Source organism: Fistularia commersonii, chromosome 3, assembly GCF_037954325.1.
Source record: "Fistularia commersonii isolate RoL2024-O1a breed Wild chromosome 3, RoL_Fcom_v1.0, whole genome shotgun sequence".
NCBI classification, from domain to species: domain Eukaryota; kingdom Metazoa; phylum Chordata; class Actinopteri; order Syngnathiformes; family Fistulariidae; genus Fistularia; species Fistularia commersonii.
Window position 1 is genome coordinate 21,811,258 of NC_141286.1, and position 20,221 is coordinate 21,831,478.

The 20,221-nt window shown below is 45.0% G+C and overlaps 1 protein-coding gene across 1 annotated transcript in view; it reads right to left on the bottom strand.

The window, feature by feature from the left end:
- adamts7 (a disintegrin-like and metallopeptidase (reprolysin type) with thrombospondin type 1 motif, 7) overlaps positions 1-20,221 on the bottom strand; it is an 87,760-nt gene that overhangs the window by 37,736 nt on the left and 29,803 nt on the right. The window contains exons 8-16 of the mRNA XM_086144150.1: positions 19,860-20,003; positions 11,354-11,498; positions 8,504-8,596; positions 8,194-8,339; positions 5,460-5,629; positions 5,262-5,395; positions 1,058-1,178; positions 748-992; positions 217-358 (exon numbers count right to left, since the gene is read on the bottom strand). Of these exons, the coding sequence (XP_086000276.1) occupies positions 217-358; positions 748-992; positions 1,058-1,178; positions 5,262-5,395; positions 5,460-5,629; positions 8,194-8,339; positions 8,504-8,596; positions 11,354-11,498; positions 19,860-20,003 (1,340 nt within the window). The remainder of the gene's footprint in view (positions 1-216; positions 359-747; positions 993-1,057; positions 1,179-5,261; positions 5,396-5,459; positions 5,630-8,193; positions 8,340-8,503; positions 8,597-11,353; positions 11,499-19,859; positions 20,004-20,221) is intronic.

Genomic DNA, 20,221 nt, shown 5'->3' on the forward strand with positions numbered 1-20,221 from the left:
GTCGGGGGACAACTGATGCACAAACATACAACCAATCGGGCAGTTTAGGGTTTCCAATGAACCTCCTGCTTGATCCCCTGAGGAAACCCCTGCAGGCACAAAAAGGCGCCCTGCCGGAACCAAACCAGAGTCCTCCGTCATGCCGTGAGGCGAAAGCGCTAACCATCGTGCCTTCTTTCGCTTGATGATCTCTTAATAAAACGGCGGTTCTCTCACCTCTCCCGCAGGTCGCGCTGCACTCGGTCCAGGAACCGTGTTTCCAGGAGAAAACAGAGAGGGGGACGTCCTTGTCCCCCGATACGTTTCGACTGACGGTGTACTCGTAGCGCACGCCGGGGTTAGCCTCCTGAAAGAGTAGCTGTGACACAAACAAGTGGAGAAAGAGTGACTTTGCTGTTCTCGTGTTTTATTTCAATAACTACTCTATAAAACTTCAACGTTTTTTATAAGTTCACCGCCGGCGCCACTGGTTTGAAGGAAATAGACCGACAAACAAGAACACACCTCCATTTTGGACAGTCTTTGGTTTTACTGAGTTGGAACGACAAGTACGCATTTGGTTGTTTCGGCCGAGTCAGAGGTATTTGAATTCACGTAGAAAAGCCCAATAACAAATTTGGAGTATTTGAGGGGAGACAGAAAAAAAGCTCACGTAGATCTTTCTTCCGAGTCTCCATGACCTGAGCACCAGATTTGCAATTCAGGAGGAGTGACCGCGGGTGGTGGATCTTCCGCCGCCGGTCCTACCTGGATCCACAGTGGCTCCATGGTCGGCCCGGGGGAGGTCAGATTCTCCAGATGTCCGGTTCTTTCGTAGGTGAATACCGCCCCGGCTGCCTTGTACTCCCCGTTCCACTGGATGGTCCAGCCGCCGTTCAGAAAGTACTTGTTGGGGTTGTCGCTTCGCAGCGCCAGGAAGTTGCCGGCTTCGGCCACCTCTTCAATCCGGATGTCCCACGCTCCCGCCGGGATCAGTCCGATATCCACGTAACCTTGAGGGCGATTTCACGTTAACTGACGGCACGCGACTCAACGGATATGAATCACAAAATCGTACCGAGTCCTTCAGTTTCCTGAAAAGTCTTTCTCACGGTCCTGCAGGTGGAACCGTTGCCGTGACAGACCCCGCAGCGATCCTCCACCGCGCTGGACTCGATCACAAAGTCGCAGCCAATGTTCTGTAGCCGAGACGAAGGACAGGACAACACAGGGACACGATTCAGGGGCGGAAATCAAACGACCACACAACTTTGAGGGATGGATCGACGTGATGTTTGAACCGTCATATCCGGACTGTAAGCCGCAACTTTTCTCACACGCTTTGAACACTGCGGCTTAAACAACGATGTGGCTGATTTATGGATTTTTTTGGGGCTAATGAGCTTCATGCCGCCAAAACATTTAGCATGACATTACAGTCATTTGGCAGACGCTTTTAACCAAAGCGACTTACAAAAAGTACAATTCAGTCACCAAAGATCCGAAGTACGAGTAGTCGGAAGTCAGAAGTGCCCACTCAACCAAATAGCCATCTCAGAACCATATACCGTATTTTCTGGACTATTGAGCGCACCTTAATATAAGCCGCACCCGGTAGCCGATCGCTATCTTGGGCTTCCTCCTGCGCACTAAAACCGTCAAAGTCGTCTTCTTCGGTGTCGGAGTTGAACGGACTCAGAATTTCCCGGTCATTTCATCGGTCCAATGTGACAAGGATAAACGTTTTCGCAGCGTGAAGCTCGTTAACGTCCCCCACCCAAAGTCCATATATTAGCCGCATCGTTGTTTATGTGAAAAAAGTTGCGGTTTATCGTCAGGAAATTACGGTACATACATACCTTTATTATTTTTTTTCTTTCTGTTTTGGGTGGCTAAGTGCAATTAGTAGGGTAGTGCTTGGTGAAGAGGTATGTTTTGGGCTGCGACCACGCTGTTCTGACCTTTTTCGGGAGCCTCGTCCAATCGGACCTATGAAATTACGATAAAATTCTAAGGCTGTTCAATTCCGACACTGAAGACGACTTCAATTGTTTTAGCGCGCAGGAGGAAGTTGAAGATAGCAATCAGCTGGAGTAGGATAAAGCAGGGATAGAAAATGCATGGATGGATGGATGGACTTTTCCTTTTGTTATTCATTTTTAATACAGGCACTGTTCAAGAAAAAAAAAAAATCCAGTACGGATATGTGGCAGAATGTATTTAATTAAAATTAGTAGTCCTGTGGTCCTCACCTAACAACAGGGCTACGTTCCAAGGGGTCTGTTGTTAAGCGAAACACCGATTCTACCGTGCTAACGTCCAGTATTTGCATAAGTATAGTCCATTTGCGCTGTGCTATTTTACTTTTTTTTTACTTTAATGTTTATATTTGCATGAATATCGGCCAATCATAAGCACGGGTAAGCGCATACATTGGATAGTCACTCACAACTCCGCTGCCAGCGTGTTTTAATATCGTCGCAAAGCTCGTCGTTAACCAAGTACGCAGTTAAGTGAGGACACCTGTATATTTATGCATTTGTTTTTAGTCGGTGCAGCTTATACTCAGGTGCGCTCAATAATTCGGAAATTACGGTAGTAACCTTCCAGTAAACATATTTGAACATTCGGCTATTACGTTATTGGTGTCAGTCCTTCTTGCAGCAGAAAGATAATCCAGATTTGGGGTTTCCTGATTCAGACACATGACATTCGTTCATTGGTAGCAGAGATGAAGATATTGGAGGTTCTCTTTGGGAGTGACGAGGACGGAATTAATCCACCAGGCGGACAGCATGTGTTAGATGTTTTGCAGATAAGGTTAGAAATGCCAAGCTGGGATAAATATACTGTTAGAAGGATGCTGAGGTTAGAGCTGCCAGGTTTATGGAAATAATGGAATGGTACATGTTAGTTGGTGTGACAGAAGGGGATATAGAAGATAGGGCTAGATGGAGGCAATTGAATCGTTGTGGCAACCCCTGAAGGGAGAAGCCGAAAGGAAAAGAAGAAGGAGAAGAAGAAGAAGGATTCATTCATCCGTTTATCAATACCACTTTTCCTGCTCACGGGAGGGCTGGAGCCTATCCAAGCGGTCATTGGGCGAAAGACGAGCTTAGTGCCGGATCGATTGCCAGTCGATCACGGCCAGAGACATACGACAACTGGCTCTCTCATTCTTACTTTATATATAGCAGCAGCGGGCCGTCAGGGCCCGCAAGGCCTTCTCTGCTGGCTTAAAAAAATATCTGAATCACGGACTGATTTTAATAATATTTTGTCCATGGATGGTGATTAAATAATGATCTATCCTCTTCCTTTCATAGCTTGTTCCCTTGCTGTGCTGCTTTCAGAGATGTGTTTTCCCATTAAAGCATTTAACCAACCACATTTCGGCCTTTATTTGTTGCCAGGGTCAAAGGGTCAAAGTAAAAGAAATCTGCCTTGAGGCCTGCAGAATCAGATTCACAGGCGCTCTGGCGAAAACTGAGAGTCAATGAAACTGTTGCTTCAACCGATCAGATTTTGAGATGCGACTCTGAGGCCTTCTAGAAGGCGGCGGTCACGTCAGCGTGTCACATGCCCTTTGATTGGATAATCAGAGCGTGTACTAGCCAGAGCAAGAAGGCTGCATCTGTAGCGAGCTGCACAAACACAAATAGAGCTGTGTTGATATAATAGCTTATCTGTCAACCCATGATGGCTGACAGAGGAGAAAAAAGTGATGCAATTGCAGATTTATAGTCAAACCCATTTTCAAGACAGACTTTCCAAGAAAAGCTGGACATCCTTGAGAAAGGTCAAACAATTCCGAAGCTAGCAGGCTTGTTACAGCGAGGAAAAGGATTTGTCCGTCACGTTCAGTCCGCTAACGATGAGCGGTACCCCCGGCTCGCAGGCTCCGAGGAACACTGCAAATTGTCTTGCAAGGAGTGCTTGTTATTTGCCACTGATGGACATGCTGTTTGGAGCCACGCTAGGTTTGTAAATTTGGCTTGCGGTGGCAGCAACAAGACACTGCCGCACACTCAAAAGCAACAGTCCAAAACTTTTGGGGAAACCGGTGCGTAGAGAAACAGTGCTCTACAACGACAAGGCAAAGAAAAATAGGGAAATCTTAAAAAGACTGACAGACTGTGTGCCAGTTTTTTGGGTCAAGACGGAACTCTCATTTCGAGGACAAGATGAAAGTGCTTCATCACGAGTTACTTCTGTGATCTAACGGCTCTTTAAACTGCATTTCTGCATAATGAGATGGTTTTATAGCCATAAAACAGTAATTGAGGGTTAGATTGATGGAGCAGGACTGAAGGACAAGGTATGAAATGCACAGCCGCCACTGATAGATAGACATACAACCATTCACCGGCTGGACCTTTTTGGATGAGCGGTCAACGAAACCTGAGAAGCCGGAGGAAGCAGAAATGGGAAGAACATGCAAACCCCCAGGGAACTTCCCTTTGTGAAGCGGAAGCGCTAACTAGTGCCCTAGTGTACCGTCTTACGCATAAGATAATGCCAAAACGAGCGCAAAAGTCCAACAGGAGAAAGACAGGACAGGGGGCTGAAGTCCTGGAATTGCAGGGAGGCGTCCCAGAAGGGTTAAGAAGCCCTTAAAGTGATCCGGACGGAGGTTGCGAAGGGGACGGGGATGAAATTGGCTGGAAACAGCACGCTTAAGGGGTTTGATGCAAATGAGCGGTGACACATGGGCAAAGGGAGGACTCCTTTACGAGAAGCCTAACTCCTCAGAGCGGCCGAATAGATCTATTTTCCGAGACCTACATTTTAAAATATGGCCCCTTTAGACCCTTTCCTTTTTTTTTTTTTTCCTTACATGATCAGAGCTCTTCGTAATTCGACTTAAAATTTCCGCGAGACACTCCAACACGAGAAATTTGGGGCAAACGAGACGCGAAAACCTCGTGGGTGTAAATGTCACAGAATGTCACCAAGGCAGCACTCCCAAGTCCGCAACTGCATTCAATCCCCCCATATCCAAGCAGAGGCCCTATCAGTCACTGGCATTTGGGCACGGAACGATGGGCAACAGCAAGCTGTTATCACTGAAGATAACGGCTGCGGTGTATTTATAAACAACAAGCTCATTTTCATCCAGAATGTCAAACATGCAACACCAGCTCGCTGAGAAAAAAAACAAAAAAAAAAGGGGGCAGGTCATACAAATGCGTTCGGCATTCAGCGCGGAACAGATTGCTGGAAAGCGGGAACAAAAATGTAAAAAAAAAAAATCGACGGACGGAGCGGGATGGCGTCGCTACCTTACAGATGCCATTGATGCACATCTCTCTGCTCTTGTTGCCCTCGAAGCAAGGGGTCCCGTCGGCGACGGCGTCGCGCATCTTCTCGGAGAAGTGCTCGTTCAGCGGGCGGCAGTGCAGTTCGCAGGGGCTGACTGTGAAAAAGACCAGGTCGTGATCCCGCTCGAGTCCCTCGGATCGAACTTCCGATTGGCTCACCTCTGTTAATGACCGCCACCCATTTGTAGAGCCTGCCCTTGTAGAGCATGGTGTCGAACTGGCTGCACTGCAGGTCTCTGAAAGTGGGCAGCTCGCCGGGACAGGGCATGGTGTTGCAGATGCGGTACCTCTGTCTTTCACCCAGACAATACTTCCCCCTGTGCTTGGGACTGGAGAACACAGTAATCGATTCCTACGGCTGCTTTAGGGACTCCCAAAGTCAACTGGGAACAATGGATCCACAAGCGGTTCCGATAGAAAAAACACCCAATTCAATCCAATCTGTTCTGAGAAGACGACAAAAAGCAGCAGAGTAGGACTCCGGAAATGAAAAACAAACCAAAACCCAACGGTAATTACCAGTATTCAGGATGTTGGGAGGTCACAAACTGAAATTTTGGAGCAAGAACTTAGAAAGACTCCAAAATTGGCCAGGGACGTCTGGCGTTTTCCTTGATTTGTTTATTTTCATGAAATAACAAACAGATTGAAAGGCTGGACGGGGCGGGGCAACGGGTTGGCAACATCCCGTCTGCGTTTCGTCATCTCTTTTCCTTTTCGGACGTTCGCATTAAGTTCGCTTTCCAAGCCGAGCCGGGGTTTCGACTGAAACGTAGCCAAGACCGCCCTCTCCTTGTTGACCCGCTTGTTCGAGTTTGATTACCGCGTTCGTTCGTGACCATGAGAATCTGTCTTCAGGAGAGGGAAAGGGCGCGTTTGCTGTCGCGCCGCATGTTTTCGGTTATCGAAAACAACGCTGGCCGACTCGTGTAACACCAGATTCCATGGAAAATAAATAGAACTTAATAGAGGAAAGAAATCAGCGCAGCCCGGTGGTTTATTTAATTGGTTAGCGCTTTAACTCGGCTTTAATTAAATTAAAATTTCTCATCGGCAGGGAGGCCTGAGTCACTGACTGATCCTCCTGTCACAGTTCACATATCAAATAACTGATATTATTCATTCAGGGTTGGTACATATTATAGTTTTTTTTTTCATTAGACCTTACGGATCTTATGTTTCCGCCTTTGCCTTAATTCCGCACTTACAATAATTTCCGGACTATAAGCCGCTACTTTTTTCCACACGCTTTTAGCACTGCGGCTTAAACAATGATGCGGCTCATTTATGGATCATTTCTGAGCTACAGTGTTTCAACAAAGCATGTATTTAATTAAAAGTAAAAAAAAAAAAAAGATTTCCTTGTAAATATCGGCTGAAACGTCTTTTTTTTTGTTTTCATTTCCTGAAAAAAGTGTTTTTTTTTCAGATAGGAGGTTTTGCATTCCAGCCATCAACACACACACACACATACACACACACATATATATATATATATATATATATATTCACCCATATATTTGTTGATGTTCATAATTTAATGCAGCTATCCTATACACTTTTGGGACAAATAAAGTTGTTTTTCTTCTGATTGTAGCTGAAAATGATTCAAGGGTTCTGCTTGTCCGTCTGCCCACCACACGCTACGATAACTTTATGTCAAATAGCAAAAAGAAACGTCGTAAAGACTTGTCACAGCATGATAAGGGTCTTAAGGGTCAAATGTCCTGTTGAGTTTCCAGCCCTCGAGTGAATTGTGTTTCCTTTCAGAAAGATTCACAGTTTCGCTTTCACCGGGAGCCACGCGACCCTTTTGAAATAAAAAATGAATTAACATTGCATATAATGTTTTTTTTGTTTTTTTTTTTTTTTTACATTATGCTATGTATAAACAATATATGTGTTGCATTTTTTAAAATCAATGACAGACAAAAACAAAATTTCTGCATGCGACCAAAAATTTTGAACTCGTTGGGTTGAAAGTTACTTTTAAGCAAAATTCTCAATGTCTAATTCAGTCCTTGTGTTTATGAAAAAAAAAAAAAAAAAAATTTAAATGAAACCAAAAGTGCCGTCCTCTCTGTGTGCAGAAAGAGCGTCAAAAATATTTATTTCGATTGCCATAATTTGAAAATTATGTTTTCAAAAATGAACGGACTAAAATAAAACACTTTTTAAATTAAATGCTGGTTAATTATTTTTAAAAGCCTCAAGGACCCATCAGTGGGATGAAAGAGGCAAGGGTTCGCCAACCTTGTGCCAATTTTCAAGTTTCCTTCGGTTATTTCGCTCAGACTCAAAACAGCGCACTCGCTCTTCATTCTCATCCGGGCATTTAAGAGTTTGCGATGAACCTCCTGAGGAAACTGGAAACTGGCGGAGGCACGTGGAGAACACGCAAAGCGGGAATTAAATAATAATAATAATAATAATACATGGGATTTTTATAGCGCTTTTCATGACACTCAAAGACGCTTCACAAATAAAAAAAAAAAAAAAAAAAAAAAAAAAACGGGGACCTTCTTGCTGTGAGACGGAAGCGCTAACCGCCGCGCCGCCCAATACCGACGCTCCCGCATCGCGCTTCATTTCCAGACTCTCCAGCTGTGGAGAGGACGCTTCTGTTTCAAGGGTATTTACCGCAGTTGTTCTGGCATCAGCCGAGGCCGGCCCCTTGGTGGGCGCCTCCGCCTCTTCTCGGGGAAAAACAAAGATTCTCAATTTGCATAATGAATTACCTCCGGCAACAAAAACAACGATTGTGTTTTGGAAATTGCCACATGAGATAATAACACAATAAACCCCCCCCGAAGCGACAGCGAATGAGATATTATTCACGTCTACGGACCGTTTGTGCGTTCGCCGATGAAACGACGATGATGAAAACACTTACGTGGGATTGTCGCAGTCCCTCCGGGCGCTCTGGACGCCGGCGCCGCACGACCTGGAGCAGGACGACCACTCGCTCCACGACGCCCAGCCGCCGCTAACGCTCGCGGGCTCGTAGCCGATGGCTACGCACTCGCCGCTGAAGCACCACTGGTGAAGGACACGTTTTTAGGATTCGTGAAGTTTAAGACGTGACCAGATGGAGTACATGCAAGTGCATCTTCTTCCCTCGCGGTTATTTATTTTAGCTTTTGTTTCGGCGACATCGAACCTGCGGGGAACGCTAGCCGAATGCTATAACGTTAGCTTCCCACCTTGTCCTCCCCGCAGCTTGTTCCGTCCACGGCGCCGTCCAGCTTGGAGTGGCACGTTGTTCCCACCGTGCACCACAGGGTGCTGCACACATTCTGAAACAGCGGTAACATTTTAATCTTTATATTCCTTTTTTTTTTTTTTGGGAGGAGGAAAAGTCTCTCAAGCACAAAAAGGTTCAATCAGTGTTTTATTTCGAATCAAAATAAAATACCGATTGGACCTTGTTTTTAAGAATCTTCCAATGTTTCTCAGAAATCAACACCCTTTAAGTATCTCTGCACATTTTCCGAAAATCAGGCGGTTCAAACATTACAGTTTTAAAACCAAGATAAATAAAAGAGACATTTTTTTTTTCCCCTGAGCCAGATCTTTTGAGAGATTCTCAGACAAAGGTCAGGACCACATTCGTGGAAATATCTATTCTCGCCGCTGTTCGAATCGGTTACGGGTAGACTGATAAACACCAAAGGTCGAAACGCGGTTTATCGAGGAGTTCCCTTGGCCGCTCTTGACCCAATCGCCGCTCGCTCTGCCTGACATTTCATCCGGCCGACGCGGTCGGGACGCTTTGGCCGAAATCGCTTCTCGTGTGACGACAGCGATTGCCGTCCTCATCGGCCGTCTGATGGGTAGATCGTTTGAGTATGGAAGGATTTGCTTATTTAAAAAACTGGCTAAAAAAACCATTAACTCGATGCGCCGCCCTTTGTAAAGACTATTTATTAAGAATTGCCGTGAAATTCAACGGCGAGGAAGTTAACAGACAAACTCACCGACGGAGTGAGAAATATTACGACCTTCTGGCTGATGAACCCAACCGGTCCTTACTCTCCACAACTAGTCGTATTTCTTGTATATTAACCATAATTTCTGGACTATTAGGCGCACCTGAATATAAGCCGCACCGGCTAAAAATAAACATATAAATATATCTGTGCACATATAGCCCGCACTTGTCTCTAAGCCGCAAGTGTCCACGTTGTAACATGAGATATTTACACTGACATTTTTTCTTTTAACTTTTAATTGAACGCATTCCGCGAAATGCCTGCAACACGGTCGATGAAACACATTAATAATAAATAAAAAAAAAAAAAAAAAAAACACTTTTTTCAGGAAATGAAAACAATGTTTCAGCAGGTATTTACAAGGCAACCTTTTTTTTTTACTTTGCTTTGTCCGAACAGTGCCTGTAACACGGCTGATGAAAATGATGAATAATAAATAAAACAAAGAAAAGTCCATCCATCCATCCATCTATTTTCTATCCCTGCTTTGTCCTACTCCAGCTGATCGCTAACGTCCTCTTCTAAATGATTTGGCGGCGTGAAACTAATTCACCCCCCCAAAAAATGAAAAATAAAAAGTAAAAAATTCAATAAATTTGCTATATTGTTGTTTAGGCCGCAGGGTTCGAATCGTGTTAAAAAAAAAGGAGTGTCTTATTGTTTGGAAATTACAACAACCGCAAGTAAAGGACAAAGCTTGCAGTGAAAACGGTCGATGGAGAAAAATAGCACGTTTTTTCTTTATGTTTTGTTCCAACTCCAGACATTCCAGATGCTAATCGATGAAGCGGGGACGGATGATTGGCAGGACGATTACGTCTGAAGTGTCTGACGTTAAAGCCGTACCGTGCATTTATTCTGTTTATTACTACATAATAACTGTGCACTGAGAAAAAAGGGCCTCCGCATGAATGCCGATGCGTCCGCTATCGAAATTTCCGACGTCGCCGCTCGTCACGGCGAGGAAAGAATTCATGAACTGTCACGTCAAGTAGGTTATTTACCGCTTTTTTTTTCCCTGTCAGTATGGCAGATTTTTTTAATTACAACACGCCTTATATCATAAAAGAAAAAAAAAATGTTTTCCCGACATCCCGACAGCTGCATCAGGTGATAAACGACAGCGCGTAATTATTAATTAATCAATAATAATGCTTTTTTCCGTATTTGCAATTCGTTTTCAAATGAAAGAACAGCAGGCGAGGGAGGTAAAGTTAACACGTTGCCTCATGAATAAGGATTAAGTGTAGCTTGACAGACAAACAAGGACACGCACACACACACGACTTCATGCTGAGCGCTCACACACACACACACACACACATTTGGATGATGTGTGAGTGAGGATCCTTTTAACTTGTGGATTGTAAAAAAAAAAAAAACTAAACAAACCAGCAGGCCGATTCCTGAAACATCTGTAAACATCCCGCTGTTGTGTTTCCATTATGGGGCGCCACTTGCGAAAACCGCAGACGTTCTGGTCAGAGTGTGTGTGTGTGTGTGTGTGTGAGAGAGTGTGTGTGTGGTCCACGTCTTTCACCTACTACACTCGGTGTTATTACTTTCACCCCGACTGTTGACTTTACGTTTTCTTAACCTCCAAAGCAAAATACAAGACGAAACCACGCGGCCCCGACTACCGAGATCGGTCACAGTCTGGTTCCTTCGAAGCACGACGTTAAATGGCTCCGTACAAAAATAAAAAATCTTGACCGAAATCCGCCCAATTCGGCCAAATTCTAAGCACTTAGTAGGAAGTCTGGTGTTGGAACGGGTTTCTAAAGCGTCGACCTTTCGCCTCAGAGGAGCGCTGGATGAAGGACCGTTCAAAGTGGAGTCAAAACCTTTGAATTAAGACGCGTGAATGAGGAAGTGATAAAAATTGGGGGGGTCGTTGTCAGTCCATTGTCCCGAAATAAATTAAAAAAAAAGAAAAATGAATATCTATCTTCAACCAGTGGAAGAAAATGGACCGAACTTGAATCGACTTGCTTAAAATCGTGGAAACGATCTTTGCCCGATCGGTAAGAAAGAAAGGGGAGATGGAGACGGGAGCCTTACGTCCATGTCGTCGCAGACCAGGGATGCGGATCCGTACTGAAGCCGGCACTGGTGGGCGGCGCCGTACAGGACGCCGGGAAGCACCAAGCTCAGGGACAGCTTGTCCTTTAGCGGCGCGTCGTCCAGGCACCAACCCCAGCCGCGACTACGAGAAAGGTGGCGGGGGGTTAGACGGCGGAAGACTTCCCGTTTTGTGCACGTAATGGGGTACTTTTCAGTTTTCAAATTAATATCTCCATTCATTCATTACCCGCAGGGTGTCTGTGGAGGTTCTAAGTCATCCAAACTCCCCGCAGGTCATTAGAACTGAGGAAGCCTCTTGCATGAGGGGTGCAACGTATTCAAGTGAAGAAATTCAAGTGCAGTTGCCGTGACAAGAAGATTTCGACGAGAATTATCTACATCGCTTGTCCTGCAGTCAAGATCGGGGAGCCCGTCCCAGCTGTCATTGGTCAGGAAGCGGGGATTAGCCTTGAACCATCATAGGGCCTCATTTAGACACATACAACCATTGAATTGCACTCTGTCTGAACTGTAATCACAACACTTTTTTTTTTGCTTCTATCATCTATTCTTATGCTGCTATCACCCATTGTTACTCTCCTGTGTACATATTTAAAGTTGTTGTGCCTCTTTCGAACCTGAAAGAACCAGAGACCTTCTTGCTGAGAGGTAGAATTGCGAAGCACTGCCCACAGACAATCATTTATTTTCTCATTCAGACACGACACATAAGCATACAAGTATCGCACCCCTCCATTTGCACATCTGGGCAATTTTGGGGTCTCCAATGAACCTACTTCATGTTCTAAGTCTGTGGGAGGAACCCAAAGCACCAGGAGAGGCATAGAGACTCTGCCTAGAAAGGCCCTACCTATCGGAAACAAGCCAGGGAGCTTCTTGCTCCGAGGCACCACAGTAGTCAAACAACTCAGTCGGACGGCACATGTATGTCCGATGGCACCATGTTGTGAACTTCATCACGGACGACCAGCTGTCCAAAGGTGCGGGTTATCGGGATCCAACTACTGATGACGCAAAAATACAATGACGCTTTTGCATCCAACTGTATTGACATTTTTCCACAACATCCTTACCCAGATCTGTGACTTCAAGTTCAGGTGGCTCTCAGTTCTTGACTGTGAGCGTGAATACTGAATTCCCATTAAACTGTATCACAATTGCCTCCTCTGGGAAAACGAATTAACGGCGTTTTCATATTCATCGGCCCGTCAGCCGAGTCGCAAAATGTTTTACGAGGATACACTTTTAAGGATCCTTCAACATAATGAGACGGCCATGCGATGTGAGGGGAAAGAGATGCTCTTCAGAAATAAAGCCACTTTGTTGATCTCTCTTTCCTTCTGCCCTCATTTCACTCGCGAGCCTTGACTAACCTCCTCGCGTAATTCGCCGTTACTTAGCATTCACTCCACCGCCAGGGGCGGAAACAAACGTCTCGCTTTAGAAGGCGAGAGGCCCTTACCTTCAAGGAATAATCGGCAATGAAAAAAAATGAGTTCTCTTTTTCCGGGGCCTTGGAGGCGATTAGAAATCACGAGTCTCTGTTTAATCCTGGGTAAATGTTTCTGCCGTCGGCGCCGAGGCCGCCGCTCTGAAACCGTTATAATCTGAATAAAATGACGTCTACAAACCGGTGACTACAAACCGTTTTTTCACTCCCAGTTGGCTGCGACACCCACCTCTTCGGGTACGCGAGTCAAAGGCCAGGCTACCGGAGAGAAAATTCAATAAATACCGCAGGGAAGGTTCGTGTCGCGGCAGGTCGGAGGGAGGGAGGGAGGGAGGGGGACGGGCGAAAGAGTCAAACGCGCTACTGCTTCTCTTTCAACTAGGGGTTCGGTGTTTTCCCTCAGGGGCGCAACAGACTTTTTTTATTTTTCCCAAAGCTTGGTTGTTCATTAGGAAGAGGGTTTCATCTTTTGCACAGGGAGGAGGAGGGGGTAGTCTCCTGCCCGGGACTCTCCTGAGGGCCCGGCCCAGCTGTGTGGCCTACTTGGCTGCGTCTTGATTTCCTGGGGGAGGTGGTGGTGGTGGTGGTGGGGGGTTTCCACAAAGCGGGACCGGACTTTCTTTGAGGGGAACAAGGCTAACGTGACTTCTGGTATGAGTGGGATTTGTACTTCCTGTCTCTGTGTCTGTTCCCACGGGCGACCCAACCACCGGCCTCATATCTTTATCGGTCCCTGAATAAACGCTCACTTTTTTTTGGCAATTGCTATTTAATTCTCGATCCCCGTCTCGTGACGGAGGGATATTGGTGATGCAGATTGGAACTTGAGGAGGACTTATCTGGTCAGGAGATTGATTTAAAAGGGCAGTCGGTTAGTGTTATTTGTCCACCGAGAGCGTGGTTGTGCCGGCGTCGTCCTTCCGGCAGAGCCGCCTGGGTCCGTCGGATTGATTTCTGTTTGGTTTTCCGCTGAGTTTGGACTCGCGGGGCCGAGTTGGAAAGGCAGGTGAGCGGGATCGGGCCCAGAACCCACATGGAAAAAAAATTGGTCCGTGGGAAAGAATCCAAAACGGGAGAGCGATGGTGGAGGAAGATGGAAACTAGGTCAGGGGCGTAAATACCGCGACCACCTGGAGGACAAACACAGATCCAGACAAAGACAAGATGCCGGGAGGTGGGAGTCTTCGGAACACGAAGGAAAAGGGAAAACAATGGGTTTTATAACAAGAAGCGAGAGACGGCCGCTGCGTCTAATTCACCCCAGTTGTTGCATCCGACCGTTTTCCTTCCCGTTCCCACGTGGCTTCAAGCTGTGCGGGTTCCTCCTCACAGTCGGCGGTGGTCCGGAGATAGTATGACACAGGAAGCTGCTGAAGGTCCTGGGCGTAGCATCCATTCTTTCCACCGTCCGATACCAACTGTACCACATTATGGCTTTCTTAACCCCCAAACCAAATTCCCATCAACCCTTAAGACGGGACCATTTATTGACATCAGATATTAGTCGTATATCATCTGCATATAGTGATCTTGTGGATGTGCCGCGTCTGCTTTAGGCATCTAGAACCACAGCTCCGGGTCTCGGTTTTCATTTTCCTGCTGACAGTTGTTCTTTCGGAGGCGTCTCCAGATGGAGGGAGTCAGATTTGAAAAAGGAAAAAAAAAAAAAGCTCCCGTGTCGATAAAAAAGTGCTTTTTCACAGGGCCGAAGGGAGGGGGGGGGCTACTAAAACCCGACCCCGTTTTCCTTTAACGGCACATACGGCGCATCTGATTGCACACAGGAGCCGGCCGTTACAACAAATCATCAATATATGACAGCCGTGCACAAAACCGCGGCAATTAAAATGTTCTCCATGAGTGCCTCTGAACCGCGTTGGCTTTTATACCGAGGGGGAAGTTCAGAGGGCAAATTACCCGAGTCTTTTGTCAAACTCGATGTTCCTGGAAAATAATCAATACGCAAATTGTGGTAAATTTTTCTAAAAAGCCAATTGTGCTGCCGCCGGTTAGCGTCCGCATGCAACTTGCAAGCAGTAAAATGCAGGCCACCTGCGATCGAGTCATTTTAGCTGCTGTGGTGTTTCAGGAATTTGCCCCAGGGCCATTAAAGAGTAGCTGTGTTTTGCAAAGCCCATCAGTGCGAGAATATCTATAAAAGCCACGGTCGCATTTTTACTCGGTGACCTTCAGCGTTCCACATACAACAACACCTCCAGAACGAATCCCAGAAACGGCAGTAGAAGCTCTGCGCCGATGCTGAATGGGGACACAATAGAAGCCTTGTTCTGGAGTGTGTGAACGCAGCATACAGGAGGACGCCAGAAAGATAAATATCACTGGAATGTAGATCCACATGAACAAAGCGATGGTTGGCGTCGAAGCAGTTTGCTGTCGATCAAGGTCAGAAGAAAGAAAAGAAGAAGGGATATACGGTTTCTATCAAACGTACCTCCTCAAGAAATAGTTTTGTAAAGTGTTTGAATGATATAAACTGGCTGTTCCACAATTCCACCGTGTTCGGTAGACTATCGTCGGTCAAAAAGATGACATATTAAGAGTCAATAACAAGTGTCACAATCCCATTAACAGAAACAATTCAAAATAAAATCGTGATTTTTTACGCCGACGTGGGTATAGTGGAGAAACATATTTTTCCGCTCCAGCTGTGGAAGTTCAACCTGACCCAATTCTGGCTTGGTTCGGCCACCAAACAGAATGGAAAAAGACTGTAAACGATCACCGGGACTACAGGAACAATCATCGGTGCCCAGTTGCCCTCTGGCCAGGAAATCGGGCGGTAAACATCCCTTCAGACCCTTCGCAACCTATTCTGCAGATTTTTACGGTACAACTTTTTCCCACAAGCCGTCACTCTGCTAAACACATAAATCCTCCACAACATCTTACGTAAATGTCCCCGTTATGAATAGTATACAAACTTGTGAATATGGACATGTTTTATCCATGTTTATTTAACTGTACTTTCCTCATGTGGAAGACCTCATAATTACCGACCTACACTGAACTCTGCAATTTGGATTCTGTACTTTGCATAATGTGCTGTTATCTGGTCTTTGTTTACCTTCTTGTCGGTACAAGATGTAACTATACCGAAAGCCGAGTTCTTTGTATGTATTTTGTACTTATTGGCCAACATATTGGCCAATAAAATCGATTCTGATTCGTTTCCCCTGCGACAAGCTGGCATCAAGTTAACATAGCAAACATAGCTTTCTTTTGTGTTTTCGCAATGGCATCGGTAGAAGTATCTATCCTCTGGGAGGCACTTTAATAGAATTTCCCCTTGAACAACAGGCGTAAAAAAAAAAAACGAAAAAAAATTGCTGGGATATTTCCCTCTGAACAGATCGCTCCAAAAAAACTTCTGTCGTACCAAAGAAAAGAGCAAGAACATCCTCGCTGCAGCTGGTCAGGCTGGACGTAAACATAGAGACGCGAGGAAACACCGGGCGCTAAGAAGGGACAGAACCGAGCCAAAGAGCAGTGACTCCAAAAGTACGAGCCTTTTTTTTTTTTGTTTCTATTTTGTCAATTCCCGCCATTGGCATCGAATTATTCAGGCAAACTAGCTTACTTTTTATGCGCAATGTATTTCAACTCAGACTTGAGTACAGTAGGGCAGAGTTTCCCAACCACTGTGCCGCGGCACATTAGTGTGTCGTGAGATATCATCAGGTGTGCAGTGGAAAACTGCCCACTTTCACCTGACTGGTCCGAAATGTATTTATCCAACGCAAATAATGTGTCTTCCTATGTCTATGTGGGCAGCGTGCCCATTTGATGGCAACGGGTAGTGAATTATTCTGTGCATCTGTGTATCAGAGTGATTAGTGACGGTTTGCGTGATACATTTTTAATAAAATAAAATCAAAAGTACCGTAATTTCTGGACTATTGAGCGCACCTCAATATAAGCCGCACCGGCTAGCCGATCGCTATCTCGGGCTTCCTCCTGCGCACTAAAACCGTCAAAAGTCGTCTTTCTTCGGTGTCGGAGTTGAACGGAGGACAAACGTTTTAGCGGCGTGAAGCTCGTTAGCGTCCCCCACCCAAAGTTCATATATTAGCCGCATCGTTGTTTATGTGAAAAAAGTCGCGGCTTATCGTCCGGAAATTACGGTACTTGTATCTGCGTAAATAAACAGGCAGCATTGTTGAAAACTACCAAGACGAGTGAGAAAGCTTGCTACAAAGTTGCTGAACTCATCTCTAAATCCAAACAGCCAAACACCGTAGCAAAACATTAGTACTACCTGCCGGCAAAATCATTGTAGGAGAAATGCTCGGCTCTGGCGTTGATAAAGAAATAGCCCGAGTTCTCTCAAATAATACCATTTTCAGACATATTGATGACATGTCGCCAGACATTGCAAAAAAGTGTTCTGGAAAAGTTGCACATCACTGGGAAATTTGCATTGCAACTTGACGAATCTACAGATATTAGATTTATTGGATTTCACAGTGAGTAAATTGAGACTACGGTCTCATTCTAATTCGTTAAAAACTGTTTTTGACATATTTATTTGGTGGTGTGTAAAATATGTGCCGTGACTCAAAAAAGGTTGGGAAACACTGCCGTAGGGTACAGATGGCATGAAGTTTGTCAGGATTTTAACAAGGATTAACCATAATCTGGATGAATCCCCATAGATTATTAAAAGAAAATCATTAAAAGTTTTGATTTAAAAATGTTAAAAACAACAATAACAGCTAAATAGCGACGATCTTTTCAGTTCTTTTACCTCGCTCTGACCAGCAATTTCTTTGAATCGGCAACCGCTGTTATACCCACAGATATTTTAACAGAAGTTTAGACACAAAAAAAAAAAAAAATAAGATAACGGGAACGGAGACGTATAAAACATGATCAGTGAAGATGTTGACTTTCAGGGCACGGAGCTCCGTCTGTCCTCTGATTGCCATCAAACACAAACAAGAAGCTGAGCCTTTTTCTGTGGCGAAAACTCCCACAGGGTAAACATCAACCCTGGGCGTCTTTTCTTTTCTTTCCTTTTCTTTTCTTTTTCCAGAAGAGGAGTCAAGAAGCTACAAAGCTGTCAAGTCACTGAAATCCCGCCAAAAGAATTACAGATGCTCGGGGCCGAGAAACTGGGGCAGCTGAGAAGAACTCTATCAGACGTTCAACACATGGTCCAGACACGCCGTTCAAGCCAGAGCGGCGGCTGCCAAGGGAGAAGGAAATACAAGCACAAAAATGCGCACGGATATCGCTAAAATACCATGAACACACACACGCTGCACCGCGCTGGACGCCGCCGTTCCTTCATTTACCACAAAATTGATATATGAAATATGAAAAATCTGGTGGGGCCGCCGCCGATTCCGAGTTCGCCGCGAGAAAGGATCGTGTCGGATACCCGGCTTCGCGGCGCTGCCGATCCCGCTGTGTTTGGCCGGAAGCCACCGCAGCGGGGGAGAGACGGCTGACTTCTTTCAATTCTACAGCTCCTGAATCAAATTATGCCGATTTACAAAAAAAAAAGAAAAAAAAAGAAAAAAAAAGAAAAAAAAAAGAAAAATATATCCTGCTTGAAAATCTCCAAAAAAAAACAGCTCTGCGTCTAACCTCTAGACCTCCTTTTGTACGAATCCATTAACTGAATTACTAATTCTTATAAAAACACCCCTGCTGAATACATCACTCTGGAAATAAAATAGAATTTGTCTGACTGGACCTTGAACATATCAAAATTATAATTTTTCTAAACATTTTGTAGAAAAATGTCAATTCTGTTACAAGTAGGAGGCAAGTGAAATGCAGCAGGTGTAGGATGTTGAACCTGGGGGAAGAAAGATTGTCATAAAGACAATGATTTCCACCGCTAAGTGCCTATTCGACGGTAATTATCGTGGAATATTCATCACGAGTGATTTCCTGGTAGATCATTAAAAACAAAGTGGATTCGTGGGCAGACCGAAAGCTCTTAATCCGGAACAACAGGCACAGGGAAAAAAGAAATAGCAACAAAAAAAAAACAACAACCCGTAGTTCAGGATGACGTGGGGGTGTAGGATGTCAAATCGTCATTGGACAGAATCATTCCCATTAAGAACAAGTGTCTTGGTCAAAAGAGCGCACAGGAGTGTTTACATTTTCGGAAAAGCGCTTAATGGAGCACTTCAATTCTTGCCAGTAATAATAATAATAACACATTTTATTCTCTTACAGCACCAGCACACCGTTCTGTACTCTTATGGGTCAGACATCTCTCGTCATTTCGAATCTTTTCGACCTCTTCACATTTTTGCTATGATAATTCTCACTCAGTCTAAAAAAAAAATTGGTATCATAATTGCAGATGAAAAAAAAAAAAGGCCACTGAAGCCTGACCTCGACCTAGAACAACACTTGTATGCTTTGCTTCCTCCACCATTCTGCAATGGTGTTATCGGCCTTCAGCTGCCGCCGCCAACAAGGGCAAGACAATTCGGGTCTGAAAGTTGCAAGGTGACGAGGCAAGAGGTCGAATCTTTTCGACCTCTTCACATTTTTGCTATAACAATGCTAACTCAGTCTAAAAAAAAATTGGTATGATAATTGCATATGGGAAAAAAAAAGGCCACTGCAGCCTGACCTCGACCTAGAACAACACTTGTATGCTTTGCTTCCTCCAACATTCTTCAATTGGTGTTATAGATGTTCAGCTTCCGTCGCCAAAAAGCGCAAGACAATTCGGGTCTGAAAGTTGTGAGATGACGACGCAAGAGGTCGAATCTTTTCGACCTCTTCACATTTTTCCTATAATAACACAAACTCAGTCTAAAAAAAAATTGATATGATAGTTGCAGATGGGAAAAAAAGAAGGCCACTGCAGCCTGACCTCGACCTAGAACAACACTCGTATGCTTTGCTTCCTCCAACATTCTGCAATTGGTGTTATCGACGTTCAGCTGCCGTCGCCAACAAGCGCAAGACAATTCGTGTCTGAAAATTGCGAGGTGACGAGGCAGGGGACGGAAACCACATCTCGTAACGAACGGCACTCACTCCAGGAAGCGGGTGATGTACTGGCGACTGCAGCGTGACCACCTGGGCAGCGATGTGCCGTACAGGAGCTGCGGTGACATGACGAAAGGACGCTTCCCGATGGGTTCGCAGTCATTACCGTTGCCGTCGTGCTGAATCCCGAAGCTGTGGAGAGAGAAAGTTTACAACAATATATCACCACTTTTTAAAATGATCTTAATGCTATTGATTCTCCCCGATGATGATTCGACACCCAAACGCCACATCGTCGGGAATAAAGTTGCTGTCTGTCATATTATTTATAAATTTCTCATTTTATAAGTCATATTTTTTGTCTATTTCGTCATGTCGCAGTATTGAAATAAAGTTGACTTTGTCAAATA